This window comes from Pocillopora damicornis, chromosome 5 (genome assembly GCF_964200805.1).
Source record: "Pocillopora damicornis chromosome 5, jaPocDami1.2, whole genome shotgun sequence".
Classification (NCBI taxonomy): domain Eukaryota; kingdom Metazoa; phylum Cnidaria; class Anthozoa; order Scleractinia; family Pocilloporidae; genus Pocillopora; species Pocillopora damicornis.
In genome coordinates, this window is record NC_142674.1 from 22550862 (window position 1) to 22573226 (window position 22365).

General features: G+C 40.0%; 2 protein-coding genes across 4 annotated transcripts in view; both read left to right on the top strand.

The window, feature by feature from the left end:
• The window catches only part of LOC113685976 (E3 ubiquitin-protein ligase HUWE1), a 46811-nt gene extending 43530 nt beyond the window's left edge, over positions 1 to 3281 (top strand). For both annotated transcript variants that reach the window (XM_089206771.1, XM_089206772.1), the window contains exons 58-61: positions 89 to 741; positions 1209 to 1508; positions 1834 to 2024; positions 2498 to 3281. In XM_089206771.1, the coding sequence (XP_089062897.1) occupies positions 89 to 741; positions 1209 to 1508; positions 1834 to 2024; positions 2498 to 2600 (1247 nt within the window). In that variant the 3' untranslated portion in view covers positions 2601 to 3281. The remainder of the gene's footprint in view (positions 1 to 88; positions 742 to 1208; positions 1509 to 1833; positions 2025 to 2497) is intronic.
• A 1829-nt stretch (positions 3282 to 5110) lies between these two features.
• LOC113685974 (uncharacterized) lies at positions 5111 to 22064 on the top strand. Of its 2 annotated transcripts, none has more exons than XM_089206774.1 (22): positions 5111 to 5320; positions 7359 to 7543; positions 7958 to 8077; positions 8443 to 8511; positions 8692 to 8754; positions 9370 to 10740; positions 11281 to 11497; positions 11866 to 12264; positions 12997 to 13383; positions 13798 to 13848; positions 14210 to 14286; positions 15115 to 15146; positions 15252 to 15381; positions 15575 to 16070; positions 16386 to 16461; positions 16792 to 16841; positions 17084 to 17199; positions 17432 to 17506; positions 20146 to 20231; positions 20657 to 20726; positions 20980 to 21123; positions 21841 to 22064. In XM_089206774.1, the coding sequence occupies exons 1-22, from the start codon at positions 5182 to 5184 to the stop codon at positions 21955 to 21957; spliced, it is 4470 nt and encodes a 1489-aa protein (XP_089062900.1). In that variant the 5' UTR covers positions 5111 to 5181; the 3' UTR covers positions 21958 to 22064. The 2 variants fall into 2 exon arrangements, with proteins under 2 accessions (XP_089062900.1, XP_089062899.1); XM_089206773.1 differs by having other exon boundaries at positions 5113 to 5320; positions 11860 to 12264; positions 21841 to 22063.
• Positions 22065 to 22365: the final 301 nt, after the last annotated feature.

The following is a 22365-nucleotide window of genomic DNA, read 5'->3' on the forward strand; positions in this document are numbered from 1 at the left end:
AATCTCGTGAAAAAAAAAAAGAGACGCATGGCCCTAAAATAAGCGAAGAATTCTTTCGAAAGCTTGAACGTTTGTTATTGTTTTACAGAAAAGCACCGTACTGTATTGAACCAAATCCTACGTCAATCCACTGTTCACCTGGCTGATGGTCCGTTCGCGGTGTTAGTTGATCATACACGAGTGCTCGACTTTGACGTCAAACGTCGTTTCTTCCGTCAAGAGCTCGAACGACTCGACGAAGGAATCCGACGAGACGACCTTACGATCCACGTCCGACGCGAACACGTGTTCGAAGACTCGTATCGAGAGCTCCACCGGCGAAGCGCAGAGGAGATGAAGAGCCGACTGTATGTCGTGTTCGAAGGCGAAGAGGGACAAGATGCCGGAGGACTTCTGAGAGAATGGTTCGTGATCATGTCCCGGGAGATGTTCAACCCTAATTATGCCCTCTTCACCACCTCCCCAGGGGACAGAGTAACGTATCAACCCAACGCAAGCTCCAACTGTAACTCCAACCACCTGAGTTACTTTAAATTCGTCGGCAGGATCGTGGCGAAGGCGATTTACGACAACAAGCTGTTGGATTGTTTCTTCACGCGCTCCTTTTACAAGCACATCCTGGACAAAGCTGTGCACTTCACGGACTTGGAGTCGTTCGACTACGCTTTGTATCAGGGTCTGCATTACTTGTTGGAACACGACATCAGTGATATCGACATGGAACTCACGTTTAGCACTGAGGTAACACTCGTATTATAGAGTGCTTTTTAAAGCAATTTTTAGAACTAAATCCTATTTGATCACAACTTCCAATCAGAAAAGAGGTTAACGTCGCAACCAGCCAACGAGAACTGTTAAGATGGTTAACCGGTCTGAAGCGCGGGAAAACCCCAGGGATTAGGTAGCAAATGTTTTACCTTTGCATCTAATTGGTTCAGAGGATGGTGCGAGTTTTCTGAACCAATTACGAAGCGAAGTGACCAAGTGGTGTACCTTTGCATCTAATTGGTTCAGAGGATGGTGCGAGTTTCCTGATCCAATTACGAAGCGAAGTGATCAAATGGTTTACCTTTGCATCTGAATTGTTTAGAATATGATGCAAATTTTCTGGAGCAGTCATCAAACGAATCGAAGTAAAACCGATGCAACCCCATATTTCTTTCGACTCGCATTCATAAATTACTTCATAACCTCAATATGTTTTCCAGGTTCACGAATTCGGTTTGTCAGAAGTCCGCGAATTGGTAAAAAATGGAAAGAACATCGCTGTAACGGAAGAAAACAAGAAAGAGTACGTACAAAGAGTGTGCCAGATGAAAATGACCGGAGCAATCAGGAACCAGCTTGACTCCTTTCTGGAAGGTTTTTACGACATCATTCCCAAACGTCTGATTTCCATCTTCGACGAACAGGAACTAGAGTTGTTGATCTCTGGGCTTCCAAACATTGACTTGGATGACTTGAAAGCGAACACTGAATACCACAAATACACGGAGAACTCATTACAGGTACGAAATGTCAAGTACTGACTATCTTGTGCTTGATGTCTCTAAAGTAGAGTTTCATCGTAAAACCTCCGTCTCTGTAACCCCCTTGAAAAGAGACACTTTCTGATCCTGAGTGAGTCCCCTTAGTGGAGGTTCATTGTACAACCTCAGCATCTCTGACCCTCACTGAATGGACACCTAATTTGGGACACTTTTTCTAGTCTCGAGTCTGACCCCTTTGTCTAAGTTCATTGTTTAACTTCTGAGTTTGTGGCTTATACCGATGGGATATCTGATTCCCGGAGTAAAACCTTTGATAACAGATTTCTTCGATACTCTGTCGCAGATCCAATGGTTTTGGAGAGCCTTGCGTTCTTTTGATCAGGCGGACCGAGCAAAATTCCTTCAGTTTGTCACAGGGACAAGCAAAGTTCCTTTACAGGGATTTGGTGCCTTGGAGGGGATGAATGGATTCCAAAAGTTCCAGATTCATCGCGACGATCGGTCCACGGACAGGTTGCCCTCTGCGCACACATGGTGAGCTTTTTTTCCGTTCCATTTTCTATGACAGTGTTTTTCAGGAGAAGGTATTGTTCTATGCTGCCGTTAGTAGCAGCGCGCGATAAGAATTCTGTAGAGGTTGTTGTCGATGTTTCGTAGATGTAATAATACAAAAACATAAATGTTGTATACTTCCAGTAGGTTGACTGTATTTTTCCGTTCTATACGGAACACTGTACACACATTGTACGGTTAGTTTTAGCCTGCAGTACAGGTGTCTAGTAAGGAAGGGCAAGATACTGTGGCAATTTCGCAATTGTTCACCAAGACAACACGTTTTCATAAGGATAGGTGGATCGATAGGGGAGGGGCGGGTAAATACTTATTCTTGCCCCCTCCCTTCTCCCCTTCTCAGACCTGTTTTTCATCTTCCCCCTTCCCTCTTCCCCGAAAGTAAAAAAAAATCCCTTATTAAAGATTTTATGGTGGTTGTTGATTGTTTATCTCAGCTTTAACCAGCTGGATCTCCCAGCTTATGAGACGTACGACAAGCTACGGTCCATGCTCAACAAGGCGGTAGACGAGTGCCCTGAAGGATTTGGTTTGGCGTAAAACGTACACAAACAGCAGACTAAAAGGCTGAGATTTTGAAACATGAACAGGACGATACACTGTCGAGTTAGGGTTGAGTGTTGCACCTTGAGTCGATGGACTTGAAGTGAAAACTATACCGAACATTGAATTCTGCGGACAAGAAGAGGAAAAAAGACAAATCTAAAGTATTGGAGGTGTTTAAGAATGAATCACTGGATCGTTTACGGCCTTCATGTGGGAAGTATTGTACAGGGGTGATTTTTCCTCTCTTCGGGCGAAGAAGAATTTTATAATTGCCCTTTGAAGCAGTGCGTGACAAGAGTATTGTAGCAGAAGGTTGTTGTTACGCAAGAATATTTCGTCTTAAGACGACGCGTACACAAAGAACTACATGCGTTGATATACAAAGAACTTTGATACTTACTGATGTAGTCTGCTTGGTGATAAAATATTGCTTTTCTTTTCGTATCTAAATGGTAAAGAGATGAGAGCACAAACTTCTTATTTGGAGTTTGGTGAAACTGTTTAAGGCTTTATCTGAGAGTGCGTGACCGTTATTGGAGTGACAAAGGTGTCACGTAAGAGTCACGTTGAAAAGACATTCTTGAACATTTTGATTGAAATAGTTACCAATCCACGCCAAACTGACGCGTTTATTTAGAAAAGATTTTGAAACAATAAAGCGGTTTCTATTTCCAAGTTAGCTATCGATTGTTCTTTCCAAATTCTGTGATATTTCTCCTGAACTATGCCTGTTGCAAATTGTTGTAAAGGCGGAGAATTTTGCCATCAATTCTTGTGCGAAAACTGAAACAGAAATCCTTTAGCTTTTGCGACATTTCAGCTATTTCTGTTATTGAACTAGTTCGGATATTTTGATATAAGATATAATTGCTTTTTCTCTGGTGATTACGTCCTAGATTCTCATAACCTTTCATTGTGAGCTTTATATTAATTCTCTGACTCCTAAGAATGACGTGCATCCTAATTATCCTTCGATTATCACCCCTGAATCACACATTGAGGTTACAAGAATAAAAGAAATGATCAACTTCTAAAGAAGCTCTTGATTGTTGAACAAATCCTCCTTGCAAGCACCTTAGCAAATGTTCAGAGAACAGTATGGGTTTAATCGGCTGGGAGAATGAGAGATTCATGTTTCCTCAATGTTCGTAAACGAACTAACTAATTACTAGGTATCTTTTCAGTCGAATAGATGTAGTTTTTTGGGTTGAGAATATTTACAAGCGTTTGCCAGGTTGATTGTATAGCCCTCATCGTGAATTATGCAGGTGTCTTCGATATTGGCAATGTCTGTGTAGGTACGTATTGTCTGAGTGGGAGGACCGGACGGGAAATTATTTTCCCAAAGTCTTGTTTACTCTTGATGCTGTACTTCATGACCTTGAGCGAAATATTTTCTCGTGTGGCCAGACTTCACTTAGTCGAGGAGCATTTTATCGTATGGCCGTGTCTTTCTCTTTACTTCTTTTTCCTCGTGGTGCCGTAGACAGGACCGTGGTACCGTTTTCTGGCCCTACCAGCGCCATCGCGTGTGAGCTTCGGGAAAAAAAACCAGCCGGACACCGAACGGTTCATATGATAAAGATGTTTTATGTGGAAGTGGATATTGTTATCCATTAAGGTTATGGGCTCGATACGAGAAAATGTCCTGAAACACAAATGAGATCCATAATTTCAAAAAAAAAATTGTCTCATAACAAATTTCAGATCGAACACGCTAATTGCTTTAAAACATTTATTTGCTTCCAAGTGCTAATTTCGAACTTGAATGAAAGATGGTAATCGTTTGGCAGGTTCTTTCAATTATAATTTCAAGAGACACTAGCGATATATTAAACCAACCTTTTTCGTTTTAGTCGTTGTGTTGTCAGCTACGATCATTAAATGTTTTATTTTCGCAAGTTTTCCTTTTTAGTGTTGTACGTAATATCGATTGCGCAAAATTGTTCTTTAAATTTTGTCGTTCAAATTTGAGTCAAGCTGGCCACAACGTCGGATATATTTTTCATTCAGTTTTAAATTTGTTTCTTTTCCACCTTCACAATTTCTGAATACATGACTGAAATTTCTGTTAAGTGTTGCATAAATTACGTCAACGCAATATTGGCACGGACATTTTTTTTATTAAACCTCTCCAATATCTTCAGTATGTTGGTTAAATAACTTCCTTATTATTTAAGATCCAAAGAAAAAGTTTATTTTCGGAACCCAACGGAGTTTTTTTCAATTTTTTTTTACCTCTGGGGGCATTTAGCTTCACAAACGATTTACATTAGCATTACGATCTCGCAAACAAATGGGTTATTTGTTTACTACCTGCCGTTTGCAAAAACTCTACTTATTAAAGTCCTTAGAAAAAAAATTCAGAACCTTGATCATGCGATTTTTTTGTTCGATCACAATCGCAGCGCCGAGGGCTTCCATAAACTCTAAACCATTTCAGACATCAATTTCACCTGTCACTTACACGACAGCCCGAAATAAATCAAATGAATAATTGATAACTTTTCGAGGGCTTTCCCATGGAAACGGCTTGGCAGATGTTGTAGTATCAAATGATAATAGTAGCTTAACCATGGCTAGCCATGAAACCTTTGTACCGTTACAGCAAGAACCTAAATTCAGAGTCCGGCGACCGAGCCTCAGATCGAGAACAGACGATGGAACACATGATCGGAAAAAAGAAGATCTGCTGGCGCTGCCACCCGTTCGAGGTAAGCGGCCTTTTCGTGTTTAGTGTTTATTTTTACGCTTGTAAAGCTGACCTGACTTCTTTGCGTATTTACACCGGATTCAACCTTTTGATATAAACTTATATTCTTTGTTATAAAGCGCATTTTTAATGCGAAAGCCGCTTGAAATATTGTTTTCTTTGCGAACTTTAAGCATTCATTTTGCGACAAAAAACTTGATAAAGTATGTAACTGACTTGTAATTTTCTTCAATCGCCGATAAGGCGATAACATATATTTCGTTCCAGGAATCGCTAAAATTGAATTTTTTATTTCTATTTTTAACGGACAATTATATATATATATATATATATATATTTTTTTTTTTCACGGCTGCATTTCTTCCATCAGTTACTAACTACTAGCAAGCAGTTACATAAATCATTAACATATTCTCGAGTAAGAGTGTGTAAAATAGTGCCTCGTTGTGCATATTAACTACGGTAGAGGAAATTCGAAAAATTAAAGTTATCTCATTAGGAAGGTGAAAGGTACTCAAATAATTGCTGTCACTGTTAAAAAAGATATTGGCATCATAATTTATTATGAAGCAAATGTACACCTCATAGATCTATGCATTTCCGAATTTCCGTCAGAGATATTTTAACTTCTTATTGCTCAAATCTTTTGGCGTTCTTGGATTTCCTGGATTCCGTTTTGCTCAAAATTTGACAGAAAAAGTTTACGAATTTTCTGAAAATCCATTATCGCAACTTGCGTGTTTGCTTTAATAATACGAAACCCAAATTTGGAAGTAATGGCAGGGCAGCTTTCAAAGGTAATTTTGAATCCCAAATACATTCTGTTGTTATGTAAAAGATGAAAGTACATTTGCTTTGTTGAATCAACTTCTAAATGTACTTTTTCAGAAATTCGACTCCCTCATTTTGTACAAATCTTTTTTGAATTCAAAAGGCGCCCTGTTTAATCAGCTTGTGAAAAATTTTGGTCGATGCTGTACGGCTTCTCGCTGCATGACAACTGTGCAGTGCTTTGACTTATTTGTATATATATAAATCGTTAGTTTTATTTCGTTGCTTTGATATTCCAGATTGTTATTGATTCCATACCTTTCTACGGATGTTTCTCAGTCGGGTAGATTTGCTTGTTTTTGTTTCTGAGATCATTCTATTGTATTTTTATGAATAATTTTTCGCCCACTCTAAAACATATATAATAAAAGGCCTCTGAAAGCAAAAGTAAAATCATTTAAAAAATCGCGCTTTTCATTTCGACTCACTTTTTCATGACGTCAATCCTTTGCACCCCAACAGGAACCCATTATGATGATAGGCTTCTGACCCTAACATCAGTATGCATATTCTCCATACTTTCTCTACACATTTTTTAAGGTTCTGCACAGGAGAATTTGTTCAACAAGTGAAAGCTTCTTTAGTCGTTGATCATTTCCCTTATTCTCATGACCTTACTGTTTTATTTTGGGTAATCTTGTAAGGAGAAATTAGGTGCCAGTCACTCTTAGGGGTTAGAGGGCTAAAAAAGTCTCCTCAGGTGAGACTTTCAGTCCTTCGATTAAAATACTTATTATATCCATTTTGAAACTGACTGGTGATCAGTACGATCTGGTTGGCTCTCAGCGGTGTAATTTATTCACGAATCGCACTATTTTTTAGCTCTAATTCACATGTTGATGCGTTTTTTTAAGATAAAGCATTGATAATTGGTTGTAAATCTCAAGGTAAAGGAGATTTAGACGAGTACAGGGTGGAGCCCGTCAATGATGACTTTGTTTTGAAGCGTATATTATTTTTCCGAAGCTCTATTATTTAGAAAAAATATTTTTGCACTTGCTCGATTCGGAGAAAGATCTGGAATCGACTTACTTTTCGCGCTAAATTTGGAAGCAGAGCATCGACCAATCAAAGAGACTGCGCGGATTCCGTCATGATACGTCATCACACTAGAATGTTACCCAGACTCCTCAGCTACGAGACAGATTTTGAAGGTTTGAAGAGAAATTCCAGCTTTTTAAAAGCTTTCAATATACTTTGTTTTTCAGCTCTTGCAACAACCAGCCAAGAAAATCAGACAGACGGACTACAAACTCCATTAAACAAATGGCAAATCCATCGCTGTGCTACTCCCAACACCACCCCCTGTCAGGAGGAATTAGTGAACGAGTGGTTACACAGGAATCACATCCAAGTAGTGGACAGGCTTCCTAAAATGGACCCCGTAGTACTGGTAAGGTGATGTATTATTAAGAAAAGCGTTTCATCATCTGTTTACTCAAATCATAGAGTTTTTCTGTCAGTTTATGATGTGACTGTCGGGATTGGTTTCAACGATGTAGCAAAGAGCGTAAGTGGAAGATAAAGCCATGGTCAGGGAAAAGAAATGGATTTGAAAAATAAAAAATAGAATGCATGTCTTAAACGCCGCTTTGCGATAATGTCGCGTTACGTTTCTAGAACACATTTGCCACCCCTTACATTACCTCAAAAGCAGGCTTCAGGGCGTGTAGGCTGAGGGCGCCTTGAATTAGAGGAGATGGCACCTAGCTCGTTCAAACAACCTACTTAATTCGAGTGTCTTTACTCAAGCTTATCAACTCATCGTTCTTTTACCTTTTTTTTTTTTTTCTTTCTTTTTTTGCAGACAAGCCGCGGCACAGACGTTTCAAAGTATATCAGTTTCATTCATCCACCACCTTTCAGCCTAAAACTCCTCTCCGGATCAACAGAGGAGCAAAAATATCGCGAAAAGAGGAACAAACTGGTAAATCTTAAGGGTTGTGTTTATTTTCGAGTGACATTAAATCGTATGGTGGGAGAGACAAACAACAAAAGACTAAAGGAAAATTAAAAAAAACAACAACAACGTACGGTTGAAGATGCATAGTTTTAAATTTTAACCATATGGGGTTGTGTTATCTCGTAGGACAATGAACCTGATGAATAGCAGATACAGGGGGGGGGGGGGTATGGATTCCCAATGAAGTATTTAAAATGTAATTGTTTTGATTTTGGCCAGCGTGTTAACGAAAAAAGAGGGAAAAATATCTGTGTTTTGTGAGTCAAAGTTTGGACCCTCCATTCGAATATTGTTGGATCCACCCCAACTGATGTATATTATTTCTCTAGGCCCAGGCTCCCTCATCAACATCTGGTTCGCCTTGTCCTCGCCTCCTCAGGAGTCAGAGATCTGAAAGGGTAAGTGTTAAAACCTGTAAAACAAGTTTGATCCCCTGAGAAAGAAGTTGTAAAACGAACCTAAATAAGTTGTAAATTATTTTTCTCAGAAAAATTCATGATTGTCAAAAGGGCTGCCATGTTGTTAAAATTATTTAAGCTAAATCTTTCCTCCCATGTTCGTGTCTTTTTTTGTTTTAGGAAACGTTCGCTTTAAACCCCGTCATACGAGTCGGCGGAGGGTATCGCAGGCTCAGCTGGAAGGTAAAGAGATTTTAAAAGTTAACGAGATAGTTTTCCTCCCTTCTCCACCACCCTTCCTCTGGATAATTTTTTCCCTTTTCCTTTCTCCCATCCTCCCACAGAATGGTTTTGTCTCCTTCCTCCCCCCCTTCCCTCTCAATTCCCGCCCTCCATTACTCAAGGAATTCCCTCAATGTAGATTGGAATGTATCGTCTTGCTTCAGGTGGCAAGATCAAGTTTATAATTCTCGTGGCCGACCTTCTATTTTTTCATTTTCAGTCCTGAAAATTTGTGTTTCAAGAAGATCACTGTCCATCTTGATACCCTCACTTATACTATCTTTAAAATTTTGATTTGATGGATCGTAGAGAGAAGTGCCCTAAAAAGGAGTAAGGCAATCAATTATTTTCGTGATACAGTAAAATTCGATTGAGTACTGTAAAACCTAACTTATCAAACGGCCAATTAGAGAATAGTTAGATATCGCAAGGAGCCTGAGCTATTGAAGACGGGAAAAAGGTAAGTTGTAATTAGTCTTTGTTAAGGGTGGAGGGTGACAGAGCAAAGGTAAGGTAACTACAGACAATTCTCAGTACTCATCTGCAAATTCATGTAAAGCTGTTTGCGCGTGGTAGGTTTTGGATGTTCTACCCTCTATTGGACAGTATGACCCAGATGTAGATCCAGTGTACAGTTGCGCCTCATGTCACGCAAACTTGCAAGTGGTAGGGAAGGTCACGAATTCTCGCGGACGAGTTCATTCGATCTTCACTACACCTAAACAATGCCACAAATGCGGGGCTCCCACAACAGACTCTCAAATATTCACGGAAAAAGACTTACATGAAAGTGTTATAGACACCCTACATCGAGGAGATTCAAGGTTTATTGTGGACCATAGACGTTTTAAAAAATCGGGTGTCGAGCAGCCTTCATCAAGAGTTAACCCGGAAGATTTGCATTTCAACTCGCCGATGGACTGGAGAGATGATCTGGAATCTTTCCGCCTTCACATGAGCAGGCAGAGTCAAACAGAAGACGACTTGGAGTCTACAGACCAGCGTTATGAGCGGAATCGCTCGGAATCAGGTAGCAGTAGTGTATTCATGACAGAGCCTGGGGCGAACATTGATAACTTAAACGAACCCCCTGATATACGCCGTGCGTGGGATGATGGAGTTACACGTGCGACGATTTTGAGAGATGATGAGAATGATAATGGAGAATGGGAAAAAGGAAAGGAAAACGGCGAAAGAAATGGAAAAGAAAACAGGAGCTCAGCTACTGATAATGATCTAGACGCTTATAGCGATTTTGAAATGATAGAAGATTATGATCCGAAGTCAGGATTTACAGTAAGACTTCGGAGAAAACCATTTGGTGGAGCTAGAAAGACAAGTTATTTCATTCGCGGGATTCGAGACGAAGAGGGTTCGAGTGAAAGGTCTCTCGACAAGGGCGGAAAATCACACGAACATGGAAGGAAAAAAGCACACCACAACAAACAAGAAATTCAAACTGACACTCAGATCAACAAGAGTACACCAAATAAAAGAAATAAACAAGCCTTGGCCCGGAAGAAAAGAGGGAAAGGTTATTCACATAACTTGAACGAGAGTGAAAGACGACTGGAAAATGAAACAAATCAAACAGCCAAATACGACGAGAATCCTCTTTTGAGGAAAAACTCATCTTCCGGCGAACAACGACGAGATGAAACGAATCAAAGAACCAGACACCATAAGAATCCTCTTTCAAGAACGGATTCGTTCTTCGTCGTTGGCTTGGATCAACGAGACAAAGTGTTTAGCACTACTCCTGTTGCTGAAGAGTTATCGGATGATGAAGATGATGATGATGACGTCATTATTTTCACCAAAACGAGGTTTAGTGAAGATACCCTGTCAGACCTTGAGTTCAAAGAGGACGACGCCTGGAGCCCGGATTCTCCGGGTTCTGGACTTTTCAGACCTAAAATACTATCCCCTGGTAATTTTGGAAATCAGGTAACTGAGCATGGGTAGACGAACTTAGGTTATTGAAACATACATTTTACGCAAGAGAATATAATCTCTAGAATTACGTTACTTCGTGTTTTACAAGCGCTTTTTAACCTAACTTTTTCCAGGCATTTAATAATTTAAAGTAAGTGGAAGCAATAGTTTCGCAATAAGAGGGCAAAAGGGCAAAACTGAACACTTCTGTCCGGAAATGGTCATATGCGTCCGAATTGGAACAACACTGTCTTAACTGAAATAAGCTTGAGTGTCCGAATTCGGGGACTACCGCCCGAAAATTGACACAGATGTTCAAAATTTGACGGTCTCGTCCGGAAATGGACATAAATATCAGAAATCGGGTGGTACCGTCCGAAATTTGACGCAAGTGTTCAAAATTGGACGGTAGCGTCCGAGAATGGACAAAAGTGTCCAAAATTAAACACGTTTGTTTGCGGAACATGCCTGACGGCAACTGCTCGAGGCACACGTTAAAGCGTTACGATTAAAGTTTGTTTATTTGAGATTTTGCCTATTTATTTTTATTAGGATGACATGGATCGCCCTTCGTCCTGGTCCGTTTCGCCCACGCAACGTGATGGGTACCTTGCTGACAGTGAGGAGAACGTCGACCTGTCTTCACTGCAGGCTCAGATTCAACAAGCGCGGAATAACGCTATGAAAACAGAACGGAGAAAACACGAGAGCCAAGAAACGAAGCGACGGGAGTCTGGAGAGAAAAATGCAAAAGATGAGCATATTGCAGGTGAGTAGTCAAATTCTCCTTATGTAATGTGGAGCGTTTATTGGAGTAAATCTTGGGAGAATTTGGTTTGTTGTCAGTACCATTTGCTCATAGCGATCACTCCTTCTGGATTCATCGTTGTGATCCGTTTTCCTGTAAGCCAAAGAAGTCGATAGAAATATTTTAACTTTCAGTACTTTAAGTACCGGGTTTTTGGTGAGTTTTCGACATGTGTACTAAAGATTATCACAAATTTTTCCTCAAAGTCGTTAATGAGACAGTCTGAAACTAACAGAATAACAAATAACTCATTTGAAACTAACAGAGCATGATTCTGTCAAGAATGCTCCTTAGTTACCCTTAACTCGTATCTGTTGTCATAGCAACAGAGGATTCTACTTCTCAAAGGCCTCTTGAGAACGACTTCTCCGACAGAGCCCCTTTAAAAAGTACTGAATGGGACAGCGACTGGGACAGTGATTTTAGTCTACATGTCAAACCGCTTAGCGACTTAAGTGCGTCAAGTAGTGACGAGTCCCAGTGGGAGCCCAGGAACCAAACGAGACCAGCGAATAATGAAAGTAGAGTCCGAAAGAGATCTGACAAAACCGTAACAAATACTGCGAGAAGAAAAGAGAGTAAGCCTGGCACTACAGAACAGCGTAAAAGCTCTGAGATTGAAAGAACCTTAGAAGGCGGAACTCGGAGGAGTATCGGTGGAGAGGACTATCCAAGAGAAAGACGAGATAAAAGGCCAACAGTTAAACCCATTCCAAAAATCGGTCAAGGTATTTTTTTTAAATATACAATTCTCCCTTCTTGCTCAAACAGATCACCTTTCCTTCTTGTTATGTCTGGAAAAGGCCAATGCCACTAACTTCTGAAATATTTCCAAAGCTCAGAGAGCGAAGTCATGCCTGTAGCTGGGCAAAAAAATTGCCAAAACAATTTTTTTGTGCAGGGGTCTCATAAACAAGAAAAGTTACTTGATAAACAGAGAAAATTACCTTTCCCGAGTGGCTGCACAGGAAATTTTATAGGGTCTATCTGGCGGATAGATACACAAAAATATTGATATGAGTCAACGTTCGACCCAGAGGGCCCCTCCCGCGAAATCCTAAGGGAAAGCGTAGTGAAAGCTGGCGTATGTAGGCCCGGACAGGCTGGGTTGGGCTGGTCCAGATAAAGCCGTCTGGTCCTGCACTCGGACGGATCTGTTGCATTTCCGCGAAAGTTGGTTCTAATAGTGTGGACTTAAACTTAAAATGAGACAGAATGAAAAGAGAAGTTGTGTTTTTCAATGATTTTGAAGTCTCATGTTCAGAGGAAAGAGACAAAACCCGTTTACTGTACAATCGTTTACGGCCTTTTGATTTATGTAATGGTGCCTTTGTAAGGTTAAACAATTACATCATTTCATTTCCGTTCAACCTTACAACTCAGTCAAAAAGAACATAATATTATCCACCTAATACATCAGAAATAAAAAATCAATTCCAATTTTACATTTTTTCCTCAAGATTCAGACTCAGATGAGGTTCATTTCCGTCCCAGGCCCCGCGCCTTCCGGGGCGACGACGAATTAAGCGAGAGCGACATGAATTTCTTCAAACAACAGTTCCAAGCCCCTAACTCAAGCAGGGACCATAATAAAGGCATCAGCCAAGAAAGTCCTGTTGGATGTAAAGGCATTAATTGCTATCGCTGTTCGTCCTTCATCCCTGAGTGCGAAGGCATTTGTTCTATGTGCGGTACTTTATGTCAGCGGTCAGGGGGACCGTGCAAGGCTTGTCGGGATATCTGCGAGAGATGCGGCAAGCCAAGGTACAAGTGTTCATCAGCTGATGAGAGACTAGAAACTAGTGACGAGGAGAGGGAAGGGAAAGAGGAGCACTTTGATGCCGAAGGTATGTCGATCGTGGTTAGTTGTCTGTGGTAGAAATTTCATGAAATTTTACACTAAGTAAAAAAAAGTTCATTCAAAAGCGTTTAATATTCACTTAATTTTCCCTGAGTTATTCCCTGCTAGCAATCGATGAGTGCTTCGTCTGGGATCCTAACATTCTGTAAAAGGACTTTCAGTAAATTACACAAAGCAGCCAAAATGTGCATCTTTTAGCGCCCTGAAATCAGGCTCTGTAAAGGAAGGTCCCTGAATTAGCGGCATTAAAACCTTACCCTGCCTTTTTCCTTTATAACTATAAGCTTCGATGATCGAATAATTTTCAGCTTCCATGGAAAGCAATCTGGCATCACTCTTAATGTTAATATAAACTGTAGGAAATTCATGTACACTAAATGATAGCACTGTTTTTCTCCAGCTACTGAAACTGGACCGGGGATACCAGCACAAAGAACATCACCTTTCAGAGGTAACGAGATGGCAAGTAGCTCTGACACAGGATCGGTTGCCAGATGATAAACTAACTTGGAAGAGTCGAATGTTATGCAGTTTTGCTATGGTTTTCATTCACACACGTGCTGCAATTGTCTAGAAGACTAGCGCCATTCTTTCGAACCAGCCCACAAAACTGATCTTACACCAATCGCGACTTTATCACTCGAGTTTATCTGCGCTTGGAACCGGCTGCATAAATTAAGTTTAAGCTTCCAGTGGGTCACTATAAAATTTTCTTTTGCTTTGATAGGACGTTGCAATTACTTTGATTGTAATTTTAGTGCACACTCTTTTACTCCTTGGTTATTTTGTTGTCATTTTTTTTTAACTTTAAGGTCACATAAATAGTCCTGCATCGGCATCAGCTGAAGAACTGAATCGGGAGGAGAGTTTGATAATGATTGATAAAGAGGTCAGTAACTCAGATAAGGTAGCACATGGATTGCAAATACGTTTTCTTTATACTGAGTGTGATTTTCCGATATAAATGGTGAATCTTTAATAAGCGGACATCCTCGAGACCTTTCCGAGTGTCCGCTTTAGAGAGGTTTGTAAAAATTGCCCAGTCTTTGTTAAAGTTTAATATTCAACGGTTACTCTGTACTGTGAGAAGGTTGTTGCTAAAGAATCTATCCAGAGTTCAAGTTTATTGCCTTTCATTAATAAAGCAGAAACATAACAGCAAAACAGCAACGATAATACGCGCAGCACATTGGATTGATTACATTTAATCGAGTCTTTCAAAGACGTAAACCTATACACTACATTGTCAGTCCATTGTCCGCTTACTAGAGGTTTTTAACAATAGAAGTAAGCCAAATACGATGTATTTTAGTATCTGCGTCCCCTTAATAGAGGTGTCCGTTGAATTGGGCTTCTTTACAGAGGGAAATATAAGGCGTAAATTTCTGAACCCGGCTTCGTGTTCGCTTGATAGAGGGTGTCCGCGTAATTGGGATTCCGCTTAACTCGGGTCCCCTTAATAGAGGTTTCACCTTATAATTAAGTGCCACAGTAATGTTTCACTGAAATTGTAGAATCTCTCTCTCGGTGCCACTCTCCAATCAGAAGGATGGATCCAGTTTCGTCGAACTATCACAGATACCTTTAAGTTCGCTTACGATGGACCGTCATAGCATAAGAGGGCGGGGAGATGAGGGAGAGGGGTAGGGATAGGTCTGGAAACAGGAACAAGTTTTGGCTGGGATCCGAAACGCTAAATTCGTTATTTTTGTTTTAGAGTATCAAAAGGAGCAAAGAGAGAAAAATCAGGTGAGAATTGTTTTTATTGACTTATAAATTGATTTTACGAGATTTTACTCAATTTAAAAATATGTTACACTTGGTTTTTCATTTTTCATTTTCTTGATCTCGCAGAGCGCCTCCTGAAAGAAAATCGAAAGATCCCCACAGTGTTAAACGAGTGCGAAAGAAACGCTACAGGACCGTTGATGACGAGGATAATGAGATGCTGGAGGAAAAAGAGGTCATTGAGGAAGAGGAAAATGTAAGTGTCCGCCGGTTTCCTGAGCTAAAACCGAAATTTTACTGTAAAATTTAGTCCTGACCAAACTTTATAGTAAATGGTTTTACAAGTTTGTATTGTAACTTATCCTCATCAAAGTGACCAATGGAAGTAAGGTGCTATGGCGTGAAAGTAACTACGCTAAAGCTCAGTCTCCTCTCGTTTTACATTTTAGGGCGACGATCGTCCACAATCTGCTGAGCCCACTCAAGTGAGTTCGGATGAAGTTATTCCTGCCAAGCCTCAACCCTCTGCATTCGCCGCCAAAGGCACTAAGAAAGCTAGGCCATCTAAAAAGATTATCTCACAGACTGTCGTTTATAAGGAAAAGGAGAAGCCATCAATGTCCATACAGGGATATTCTCCTGAACGCGAAGAGATTAACGAAGACGATTATGTGGTTACAAGCTCCACGCCCCTCGTGGAAACCGTTGAGCCTGGTGAAGACTTGTCAATAGAAAATAACGGCGAGGGAACTGGAGAAGAGATGCAAATGAAAGAGGAAACTGTTGAGGGGGATGGCACTAACGATGACGTAGCTGAGGATAGGAAAGACATTAGTTCGAAGGGCGAAGAAGAACCACGTGCAAATAATGAGGAAAAAGAGAAAGAGGAGGAAAAGGAAGAAGAAAAGCAGATAGAAAAAGAAACGAGAACTGCTCCTCCAAAGAGTACGTTGAATTTCTGTAATGACAGTTAGAAGGTAGATCTATCGATAAATTAGTCAGTCTATTCGTAAGTCAGTGAGTGCCAGCGAGTAAACCAGCCTGTCAGTCATTCAGTCTGCAAGTCAGTTGACGAGTTAGGCAGTCAGTCAAGGAGTCAGTCACCCAGCGAGCCTCTCAGTCAGTCAGTCAGTAAGTCAGTCAGGGATTCAGTAAGCCAGGCATTTAATTATTCAAGCAGTCACTTATCTCTGTTTCTTGTTGTTATTTTTCATCCTCAATTCTGAAGACCCGTTTAATACACACTTATACCTGTTTTAGTTCGAGGCGTATCACGTGTAAATGCAGCATTCAAAGAACGAGCGGAGTTGGGTAAAAGACTGCAGAAAGTGTTAAAGTAAGTCATATACCTCTTATTTGCTTATGAGATCTGACTGTTAATCTCCCTGCTGCCTTTAGTACACAATCAGGCATTTTTTAAAATTATTTGATTCACATAACTTTTATCCAAGGCTTTTCCCTCAACGCCCCATCATAATTTTCAAGGGAAAATCCATTGAAAAGAGGTTGATAAATTTTGCGGTGCATTACGTCTGGAAATAAGGACGATACATTACTCTTAATTTAAAGCTTTAATGAGTACGGTTTCAAATAGTGAACATATGATTTCTCACTGTTAATCGATTGCACTTTTTCTTCTCACTCGAAAAACATTTGTTTTCATCAGGGAAGCTGTCAGTGAAGTCATGGGACAAGCCGATATAAAAACAAGAAAAGGTATGTATGTGTTACTATTACCACGCCCATCTTTATTGATGGAAAGAGACGACAACTTTGGTCCCGACTGAAAAAAATGCTCTTGTAACCTCGGTATCTGTTTGCCCTTCACTGATCTTTTCGATGGACTCTTCCTGTTCTCGGAAAAGGTTCCTTTAAACTTGACTAGGATTGAGTTATCAGCAAAAAGCAAACCATTCTTTATCTATCAGTTCATGTGATATGTAGCTCTCATTTTTCAGACTCAACAATTGATTATATCGCGCAGTATCGACTTGTCGACCGAAGTCGCCTGGAAATGTATGGCCGCGCGTTCACACTGGAAGACGAGGACGAGGATGGAATTATATCTTACGAGGTACTGAAAAGTTTTTACGTACACGCGGCAAGAAAAAGGGGCGAAAGTGACATTGCTTAAGCTGATTTCATGGAAAGAGTTTGAATTAGTTTTAACTTTTCAATCATGTCTTGTGGTCGTTCAAAGCATGGAACTGCTGAAAACCCGATAACAGCAGAAACAAAAATTATACTTAAAATCATTTATTTGCAACATTTCGAAGAGTTAAACCAATGACCTTTCGTTGTTTCAGCAAATGATGCTTGCCTTAGAGGGGGTATCGAGTATTGCAGGGATGTCCAGAAAGCAGCTTTTGTTCGTGTTACAGGTAAGACCTACCATCAGCAAGAAAAAACATCCCATGCTCATTTTCCTTCTCTTTTATTTTCAATCTTAAAAAGAATCAGGGCAGAATGTTTGTAATCCTTCATTTCTTTATCATAAAAAACCCTAAGGAAAATTCAGCAATGTTAAAAAGTTACAATAAATTATTTTTCATTTTATAATAAACTTTTTCATGTGAACGTTCAGGTTGAGATTAACCAAAATTTTAAAAGCATACTGAAAACCTACTCAGGCTGAGAGTCAGTTGAGAACGTCTTTATTTAGCTCATTTTTTTTGTGAGGAGTATAACCACGAGAGAATCAACAGTTTATATTTTCTTGGTATCAAGTGCAAAGGAAATGTAAAATTGTGGTCTAACAGGAAAATAGACTCAAGTACTTAGGAAAATTTTCTAACATCGACGATGCGATTTTCTTATTGCACGATGTAGAGAAGGATTGAAATGTCAAGAACGTTTTCAGGCTCAAATCGCCCAAGAAAAAAAAAATACGTTCAGCCTCAGCCCTAAAATTAGGCATTGATATAAAAAAAACAGAGACTGTTTGACTGAATTGTAGAGAAATTTATCATGCATGTCATAGATTCGGTCGTATAAATATCTGATGTTTACAAAAGGATTATAAATATAAAACTGGATAATCTGGGGCTGAACGAGTTACGATGAACATCTACTTCAGTTTCACTCTTTGTCAATGCACTATTATAAGGAAACATGTCGTGTTCCTGTGTTATTCGAAAATGCCCCTGATATTCACACGAGGGCTTTCATAAATATCTTCTCTATGAATTATTTATGTATACTCCTTTTTAATAAAGATCGGAAATTTATTTTCGCAGCAGGAATGGCGCTGAAATGTTCGTGATATCTGAATATATTTTAACATATCGTTACATTAAATTCGATTTTGTTTGGGAATAAAAACTTTCGAAAATTTCGGACACATTTTCTGCGTATGGTGTCGAGTTTCAAACTGTTTTCTGGGTTAAAGGGTTTATGGGTTAGAATTTTAGGTGGAAATTACCTCCAAAGTGTATATTACACGAGGATCGTTCAAATCATTCGGAATATCAAACATATGAATTCATCCTTTGTGGGCCATGGATCCAAGTTTATGCTTGACGTCGACAAATTTCCTGGCGCTGTTGATGCTCTCTGCTTCTCAGACTCATTCGTTGATTCCTTTATCGAGCGGTGGAGTTTCTCTATTTTTGTTTCTTGCAAAGATGAAACAGTATTTCTCGTTTTCGACGGTACTGCGCTTGAGGCACGCTCCTGATTTAGCTTAGCGAATTCTTTCTGGCTTTCTAGTAAAGATATCTTTCTGTGTATTCGTTTCAGAATAACTGACGGTTTCCTCTTGCCGAAAAATCGATCTTCCACTTTCAAGCAACCATTTTTCTTGTCGAGGTCTATGCTTTCCATCAAGCAGATTTGATGCGTCAATTCCTTCTCGTCAGTCGAAGTTTGCAATTGTTGGCTTTCCAGCTTTAAATTTTCCGATTAAAAGCTTCCGTTTTTTTTTCCTGTGAATATAATTTGCCACCGTTTTTTTTCTTCTCTGGTTGATCAGCTCATTTCTTTAAATTCGAATCTTTTGTGTTTTTCTGTTTGATGTACAGTACAGTAAACACTGTTTCCTCCTCGAAAACAATCGCACAAAACTACGCGTTATTGTTGTGCTCGGTGAAATATCAATTAAGGCTTTGGCAAAGTGCATTGATCCTTTACAACACGTCCGAACAAAAGGGTTAATTGAAGGTGACCGTCTCGTAGCATGGAAGAACAATAACAAAAATCAGCTAACCACGGTAAAATCTATCGCGAGAGAAGTCTAACTGGTCCTAGGAACAATTTAGCAGCAATCTATGAATTATTCAGCTCACTTCGTGCGGAGAAAATTTGTTTTCCTATAGATCGCCGTTCCCTGTCGCTTATGCGAGGTGAATTCAAAGTTCGCCGCGATCGTTTTGTGAAATAAAGGTAACCATGGCATTTTTAATTGCTTAAGCTCGTCTTCAATGATATGTTTTAGCAGCTTTCACAACAGGTGATGAAAAAATTTGCATTTGCCAACAAGTAGGACGAAACACGGTGACAGTCCATTTACACAAAAAACAAAGTGACAGAGAGGTGGTAATTGATTTCGTTCTGTGAATATTTTTTTTGGTCAAAGCACGATGGCCGAATATATCGAAGAAGATGGAAGACAGCGCAGCAGATTTGAAATAAATGCAATATCCTCTCCAGATACTCAGTTCGCAAATTTTTTTTTTCATGTGTGTCTTTCCGAAAATGGACCTCATTTTATTAAGTTATTGCTACCATGAACAAAATTCGGGATTGTCAAAATAATTTCCAGTTGTGTTTACATGATTTCCCCTTTTTTTTTTTGTCCCTTTGGCCTACATTAGGTGCACTCCAGTGGACTATACTATATAGATTCTCCATGTTTACAGAAGCAAATTATCCACTGAATTGCGTGTGTGCGATTATTTGACTGCTGTGTTCCGCTGTGTTGACGCCGCTTAATCCCTCAGCCTCGTTCCCAGGGGTTACTCAGTCAGTTTTCAAAATGGCAGCTGGTCAAGTAACCTGTGATTTTGTGCTTTAATTATTTCAGGTGCTGGAACTCTTCCCAGGCTCGAGGATAACTTTCAAGATGTTTTCAGTGGCTACTGCACTGTGCGAAAAAGTAACCATTCTGGAGTAAGCATATTTCACGTCCTACTGAGAACATGTTTGTAGTAGTCCTTTAGTCATTAAATCCAGCATGGAAAAAAACCATCTTCATTGAATTTCTACTATTAGAAACCCGTTATATAAATAGCCTCAAAAAGTAGAAGCTAGATCAATGTTTTTTGCGCCTTCTTGGTTTTTTTTTTTTTTTCATATTACGGGTGCAGTTTCTAGGTTATACCCCCCAACCCCTCCCTTCTCCCTGAAAACAAAAACCAAAAAAAAAAAAAAAAAGCAATTAGATCTTCCCATAGCCAATAAAATACATTTGATTTGTCCACGTGATGCAGGGACGTGGCCTGGGCGTCATGTAAAGTGAGAATTTGAGCTTGCGAAGTGCTCTACACAACTATGATTACTAATTTAATAATTAATTTTTCATTAACTTCATCAAGTGCGTTTGTCAAGCAGCTGGTCGAAGAACTAGACCTGTTTGAATTGGAGTGTAAATTGGACATGTTCAGGGTGAGAGAATGTTGTATCCTGTTTGTTGTTGTGCTATTTGGTTTTGTGTTCGTCTACTTTACTGATAAAAGCGATCGCCACGGTTGGCCTAACCTCAAGATCGCCGAGCGGGACAGCATATTAGCTTTCGATACTTTGCCCGCTGTGAGTAGAGAGTTACAGCACATAAAAAGGAACGACTGTTTTGTAATTTACGCCCTTTAAATTTGTAGTGTCCAGTTCAGTTTCCAAGTTTTTCGCTTTCTGTTTTCAGAATATGTTTTTTGTCACCGGTGATTTCTCTGTAACTTACATTACCGCTGACCAGCTAAGAATTGAACTGAAGGCCGGTGGGCTCAACCAGAATCAGGAGGATCACGTGATAAGGCATATACTTCAGTCCAGCGATACTGGAGAGGTGAGAATCTGTCAATCATTCTCGCGCACGCGAGACTTTGGCAAATAGAGGTTGGACTCCCGAGATGGCTTAACTAAGGGGTCTGGGTTCGAGCCCTACACGGGGTGACTGAGTCGTATTCGCGGGGAAGACACTTTACTCTCAGCGTGTGATCCTCCATCCGACATGGTAAATAGAAAGCAGAAAACTATTGCAAAAACTTCACTAGCTGTTCCAAAGTGAAGGGGTGGCGGGGGGGGGGGGGGGGGGGGGGGAGGAGGAGGAAGGGAAAGAGAGAATGAAATCACGTTCAGGGGGAGATGCAATACTCGCGTGTGCTTCATGCTTTGGAAACTAGAATAGGCTACAGCACTGACGGCAGAAATCTCTTTTTCTACTCTTAAACTGTTCGGGTTTTCGTGACTCAGCTTTTGTTGTTTTCTCCTGAGATGTAAATTACAACGTCTGGTTTTGCGCAGCCATTTTGCTTTACATACATTGCTAACGCATTTTTTTATCTCACACGTTTGGTTATTTTTATGAACAACGACAGGATTCATATCCTTGCAAGCACTCCATTTTCAAAGTGTTGTGGTGTCAAATTTATTATAGTTATTAAACAGCTTTTAGTTTAGAAGAGGACTTTTGGATCGATTACTTTATTTCGTGACATCCCATAATCCTTGAGCAAAGTGAATTCGTAATCGTCATTCTTACGTGCACTTTCGTTTCTTCCAGATTTCGTTTCTAGATTATATGGCGTATCTACCTCTATTTCTGTCCATCCACCAAAATATCTGTGACAACGCCCTTGATATGTCACGCAACAAGTATCAACGTAACAGTACAACATGACAACAAGTTACACTAATGGAGGATGCATTGTGACATCCACTTAAACATTAGGGAGCTTAAGCAACCACGACGACGACGCTGGGTACGACGCCAAGTAAAAAATGAATTTATATTTTATGAGCGAAATTCACAGTTGTCTAGATCTGTTCGGTTCGTTAATGGCTCTAAAATCGTGCTCGAGCTAAATGTGCAATGGCGGCGTGTAATTCCAAATGGACTGATACGAAATATTAGCCGTCGTCGTCCACGTTCCGTACAGGACGCAGAATTTGGTCATTTCACGTTGTTGTTTTGCAGAGGATGGCAAAGAAATGTACAAAGATTTATAACGCACGTGCATAGCCATTGTTCTGCTCATTAAACCTTTTGTTGGATGACGTTCTCGTTGCCGTCGTCGTCGTGGTTTGC